This window comes from Thalassophryne amazonica, chromosome 22 (assembly GCF_902500255.1).
Source record: "Thalassophryne amazonica chromosome 22, fThaAma1.1, whole genome shotgun sequence".
In the NCBI taxonomy this organism is placed as follows: Eukaryota; Metazoa; Chordata; class Actinopteri; order Batrachoidiformes; family Batrachoididae; genus Thalassophryne; species Thalassophryne amazonica.
Genome location: NC_047124.1, coordinates 7346116 through 7352265, shown reverse-complemented (window position 1 = coordinate 7352265; position 6150 = coordinate 7346116). Strand labels below are relative to the sequence as shown.

Here is a 6150-nt window from a genome sequence, read left to right as displayed (position 1 = left end):
TTAAAAAAAACGATATCCTCTTACTGCTCTTATATGAAAGTTGACCATCTTTAGATTTTGGAGTTTATCCCCAAACAGCTTCAGGTAAGTGTGACAGCTTTAAAATTCTCAAATTTATCCTCAGTGTACCCTACATCCAGCTTCTTGAAGCTGCTACTTTAAATACCCGCATTGCTTGAAAGGTTTCCACTTCTAAATCTTTGCTTGGTTCTTTGGAAACAAAGCAACACTGATCTTTGGTCAACATTCATTCTCAGTTCACTTACACATGTAAGAACTGACAGTAACAGAACAGACCCTCGTACCACAGCTAACACTGAGCTCATGACACCTGCAGGTTTCATACACTTTTCTCCCGAGTTTATATTCAGTTATAAATGTGTTCATGTCCATCCTTGTGCACAATCAGACTGCATTACCATAAACTGTACTTTATTAAATAAAAGATGACAAAACAATAGTTCCTCCTCCAATTTATTATGAAAATGTACAGAACAATTAACGGTAGGACTTCTGGTAGCGGGCACGAGCTCCAGGACCTCCAAACTTCTTGGACTCGCAGCGACGTGGATCAGCAACCAGTAGGGTCCTGTCGTACTGGATCAGGATGTCCTTGATCTCCTTTTTGGAGGATTCATCCACATCTGGAGGACAATACATAAGTCAGATTTATCGGAGGTCAACACAAGCTCACAGACCCGTCCACTCCCACATTTCACACACCTGAAGGCTGATAAAAATGCCTAACAAGTGGAAGTGGGTTTGTGTAACAACAATTTTGTTATTGAAGGACTTCCAGGACAATCTGAATTTGCTTCCCATAAGTCCCACACAATCAAAAAACACTGTTGGTATGGAAACAGAACAAGAACAAATTTTGATATTTGAAACTGCTTCTTTACACCATGATTTTTATTTATTTCTCTTAACAATCCAGCTCAGTTGGAGTTGTCAAAGTGTCATTTTTTGCACCAAAACACACTCAGTCCAACATCAGCAGGCTATGGGGGCGCTAAAGTAAAGAAGACTCGGAAGAAAAACACCTGCTATTTTAATACTTACACTTCTGGTAGTAAGCGACCAGGGATTTGGAGATAGCCTGACGGATAGCTGGAACAAACACACACAAAAGTAAGAAGACTGGGAGTTGAAAAAAGAAAAAACTGCATCATGCAGTTGGGAAACACAAACATTTCACTCACCGTAGATCTGGGCTACATGTCCACCACCCTTCACTCTGACTCTGATGTCGACGCCCGCAAAACGCTCTTTGCCCAACAACAGCACCGGCTCCAGAAGCTGAAAGGGGAAACAATACCAATCAGGCAATGTGAGTTCTGTTAAATCAGCCACACACACTTAAGCAGTGTATGATACCCAGAGATTTAAAAGCACTGAACTCTAATGAATTTTGATGTGCCATTTAGTAAATTAATTACTGGTAGCAACACTTCTATGCACCAGGTTTGCATCCATCAGTACAAAAAGTACTAAAGCAGCTCCAAGTGACGGATATTTTCTGCATTAATTACAAGCTGACAGCTGCTAATGCTAGCTAACGAGTATGCTCGATGCCAATCACCGTAGACCGTATTTTGTCTACAGTTCAACATAAAACAAAAACAATGACCAAAACAATTCCAATTTATTTCAAGACAGCCGTTGAGCACTTGTGTATCTCAGGTAATTGATAACATGCATATTGTGTAATCACTTACAAAAATGGTGAAATCTACCAGGAAACGCGCGCTGCAAGGAAACACTATCAAAATTAAGGATATATCAAATCTGGCAGTTAGTGGAACTGCTTGAAGCCACATTGCTTGTGAAATTCTTCAAGTGGACACTTGCAAAGATGCAAAGCCCAAATATAATGAGTCTGTGTCCAATGGACATGCCGTGTAACAACTCTAAAATAGAATGTATTGTGCCATATTACTGCTTGCAGCAACAGAAAGGCACACAGCTGTCCACAGCAGCTCTCAACTGACAGTTGTGTATTTATAGTGTATTTACAGGCACATTTCAGGCCTCACAGCCACCAGTTTTAACCAGGAGAACAGACAGGCCTGCAGAAAAGCAGGGGAAATCCTAACAGAAAACAAGTCCACTTTTAATCCAGCTGCTCTGAAACATTGTGTCAGAAATCACACAAAGTTCAGAAATTTTTCTGCCACCAGATCCAAGCTTATAGCTGGGACTACTTCCAAACCCTGTGGTTCAGACTGTAAGACCTCACCTTGTACTGTAGAGTCACAGGCTCCACCATCTCCAGGGGTCTGCCGTTCACCTTGATCAGGCCATTCCCCCTCTTACAGTGGGCAACTGCTGTGGCTGTTTTCTATTTTCATACAAACATTGTGATAATCAGATAACCTGTCATAACTCAGGAACACAGTGACAGACAATGTGGCTCAAATAATCTATGAATACTAATAATAAATAAAAAAAAAAAATCAGATGTCACTTGGTTATTGACAGACAATGCTGGCTAAATTTATTTTTAACAAAGTGGCTGCTGATACAGTGGTGTATTCCTTTTTTCCACACAGCAGCCAATAAACTGCTATGATTATCAGAAGATAAAGATAGACATAATGGTGTCTAAGTTGTACAGAGCGCAACTGACCAATTTCAAGCACAAAACATAAATGGACTGCATTTATATAGCGCTTAAAAAAAATTATTATTGTAAAAAATTATTGTAAAGCGCTTTACAATAATGCCTCACATTCACCCCAATGTCAGGGTGCTGCCATACAAGGCATTCACTACACACCGGGAGCAATAGGGGATTAAAGACCTTGCCCAAGGGCCCTTAGTGGTTTTCCAGTCAGGCAGGGATTTGAACCCAGGATCTTCTGGTCTCAAGCCCAACACCTTAACCACTAGACCATTCTCCCCAAAACATAGGGTTAGGGTTGTGCATTAAGTATGGCTTTGGGTATTTTAAACAGGTGCCATAATAACACCAATTCAGTTTGTCTAAGGGACCAAATTAATAGCAAAAGCCTATTTTAATGTTGGCAGTGGTTAGTAGGGGTGCCGGAAAAAATTGATTCACGTCCGAATTGCGATTCTTATTTATTAAGATTCTAAATCGATCCAAAATGTCCAAGAATCGATTTTTAAAATGCATTTTTTAAACATTTTCTTGCTTACTCGCTGCGTGTACTGTTTGTCAGGCAACGGCCCCCGTACTACAGCGTCCCCACGAGGGGAGGGTCCAGCGTGCTTCAAACATTAGCTTATCATGGCGGACGAAGAGCTAATTCAGCCAGCGCCATCTTTGCTGAAGGCAAATGTTTGGGCTCATTTTGGATTTTATTATTTGCTGCGTAACAAGGAGCTTGATATGACTTATGCAGTGTGCAAAATCTGCAAAATGAAAGTCAAGTACTTCAAACACTTCAAATCCTCAAGCCCACATGCTACATCATCACCCGGAGCTAAATGAAGCAAAGCAGCGGTCTCTGCCGACCACTGACCAGCGCTTCGCTAAACTGCCAGCCAACTCTGAATGAGCAAAGCAGATAAGTAAATTTACATCTTTAGAATCACTTGATTAACCTTGTAGTTAGCTGCATTTTCTTAAACATAAACATTTTTTAAGTAATATAGCTATTTCTCAGAGCTCTTTGAATCGAAAATCGATTCTGAATCAAATCGTCACCCCAAGAATCGGAATCGAATTAAATCATGAGTTGTTGTACGATTCACATCCCTAGTGGTTAGCCATACGGCGTCATATAGCTCAATTCTATTTGTAAGTAGTATCTCTCATTGGTCAGTATAGGTCATGCGATTATGAGACTACATGCAGATCCACCTCGGATTTGCTGTGGCAACCCCAAATGCAAACAAGGGAGCAACCAAAGGGACTTACTTTTACTTGTACATATATTTTATATTGATACATAGATTCCTAACTACAACTCCTAATAACACGACTGCACTACATACAAATAGAATTTGTAATTATTAATACAGTGCCAGTGCATGAAAATATATAGAGAACTATGAAGAATAAGTCACTAAATTTTGGCGTTGATCAGGAATTAGATTTTAATAAGTGCCACTAATCCTTAGAAGTGTGTCATTCAAATAACTCCTGCGATGGTTTGTCATAGTCCCTGTGAGTATTAGCCTTTAAATTAAGCTGTGTACATATCCAGAAATCCTAATTATAGATTTAAAAATATACTTTGAAGTAGTGACATAAAGGAGGCTAGGAGACTAACAGGGCCCAACGACGGCTAGTAGGAATAGCTAAAGGTGACAACTACCATATAGATTCCACACATCGTTATTAACATTATGGACAGACCTCCATTAAAAAACATAAACCACTTTACCAATAACATAGGCAGATTAATAAATTACATTAATGTAAAAAACGCTAGCTAACGTTAGCATACGTCTGCTAGCAGCACTGCCAAGCCTCAACGCCACGCGTGGGATAAATTCTAAATATAATCTTACTTTACGTCCAAAGACTTGGACAGACTGCAAAGGACCTTTAGTCGGCATGTTTCTGAAAAGCACAAAACACAACAGTTCAGATCAGAAAACCAGTCATTAAGTATTATTTCTGACTTTTGTCGGATGAAGCTGGAAAACATACCGTCTACAGGAAGGTGCCGTACGGAGAGACCGACGGGGTCTCCCAGGGACAGCATCAGGGGCTGTTTTACGACAATCCGTACAGGTTTGGTGGTAGAATTTACGACAGTTACAGTCTGCCCTTTCTTCTTTTTTTTTAAGTAATGTTTTAATTAAACACCGCTGTAAAGAACGTGATGTTTTGAGCTGCAGTTGTCATTTTCACTAACTGACTGATTATTGTTACTATTAATGAATGTATGTTTAAATGACAAAAACCTGGAATTTTCCCTGTTTAGTGATGTAAAACGAAACAAAAAAGCAAAAATAAATAACAGTCATCATTATTATGATTTTTTCTGGAACCAAAGTTTATTTCTTTAAGCAGGATAAGAAAAAAAAAAATCTGAAGGCTACTTAATAGTCAAGCAACCTAAAAAGGCAACGACACCCCTTTCCGTCCTGGCGTTTCATAATAAACGTCCTAAATAAGCATCATATGGAACTTAAATTAACGCACCACTATAAAAGATATTATTATTATGATTATTAATAATCATAATAATAATAACAATAATGGCAGTAGTACCAGTAGTAATAGTGAAGTTGATAGAACTATAAATAATAGTATAGTTTTTTTAAAATAATATTCACAGAGATTTAAAAATAATAAAAAAAATTTAGAGACCATATTAAAAGCACAGAATGCAAACTTATAAACACAACAGCTTTGGTTCTAACTCATTCTATATTACTGAATTTAGTTTTGGTTCTATTTCATTTTATATAGACAACAGCATAGCAAACAGAAGTGAAAAAGAAACACTTTTTGTGAGGGGAAAAATACATAAAATGTGATTTCATGTTCTGCCAAAGCTATCGACTGTCAAAACTGTTTACGGGGAATTATTAGTGAATGAAATTTTTATTTTTATGACAGAGAGATTGTATGTTTGGAGCAGGAAAAGTATCAGTCTAAACAACAAAAACCAGAAGAAGCGGCAGCTCTGTTCTGCTGCCAGAAAAATGGAAACAGTCCGGATACAACAGTTAAAAAAAAGGCTTTGCTTCAACATTAAAAGCGATGGATGTCTCCTGTAAACTGTCATAAAGTGTAGCACAAAAATCCTCCTCCTTCCACCACATAACATGTTCGAACATCTGTCATTTAGAGTGGATTTTAAATAAAAATCAAATAGCTTTCTGCTTTTTTGACATTAGTTTTAAACCAGTGGTTATATTATTATATTAAAAATTGTGTAGTGATAAATAATTTTTACACTTGTCAGTGTTCTGAAGCTGAGCAACAGCCCCCTCTAGTGTTGGTAAGGTCAATGACAACGCTTTAAGAGTGACGTCATCCCATCAGCTGGAGATGAGTCTGCAACATCAGCTACATACTTTGGGTAAGACTGTGAATTCTTCTTCTTTTAAAGGCCTGACAGTCCTCATCTCCATAAACCTCAGGTCCGACCGCAGATGTCACATGGGTCGGCGCTGTTCAGGGGCGAGCGGCAAAAGGTCAGAGTTTGTGGAATGTGACGTGAC

The 6150-nt window shown here is 38.6% G+C and overlaps 1 protein-coding gene across 1 annotated transcript; it reads right to left on the bottom strand.

Annotated features, from left to right (window-relative positions):
• Positions 1-457: 457 nt before the first annotated feature.
• On the bottom strand, positions 458-4700 carry rps16 (ribosomal protein S16). The gene is made up of 6 exons (XM_034163695.1): positions 4625-4700; positions 4483-4534; positions 2240-2341; positions 1203-1299; positions 1063-1110; positions 458-644 (listed from the first exon to the last, which is right to left on the bottom strand). Exons 2-6 carry the CDS (start codon positions 4528-4530, stop codon positions 499-501), a joined length of 441 nt encoding a protein of 146 aa, XP_034019586.1. The 5' UTR covers positions 4531-4534; positions 4625-4700; the 3' UTR covers positions 458-498.
• Between the last annotated feature and the right edge of the window lie 1450 nt (positions 4701-6150).

What these genes read in the sequence shown, in the direction of transcription:
- rps16 (XM_034163695.1), bottom strand. Translation starts at nt 4,530, where the DNA reads ATGCCGACTAAAGGTCCTTTGCAGTCTGTCCAAGTCTTTGGACGTAAA. An exon ending in ACATGTAGCCCAGATCTACG is followed by an intron (nt 1,111 to 1,202) that starts GTGAGTGAAATG and finishes TGTTTGTTCCAG; the next exon opens with CTATCCGTCAGGCTATCTCC. An exon ending in GGTCGCTTACTACCAGAAGT is followed by an intron (nt 645 to 1,062) that starts GTAAGTATTAAA and finishes ATTGTCCTCCAG; the next exon opens with ATGTGGATGAATCCTCCAAA.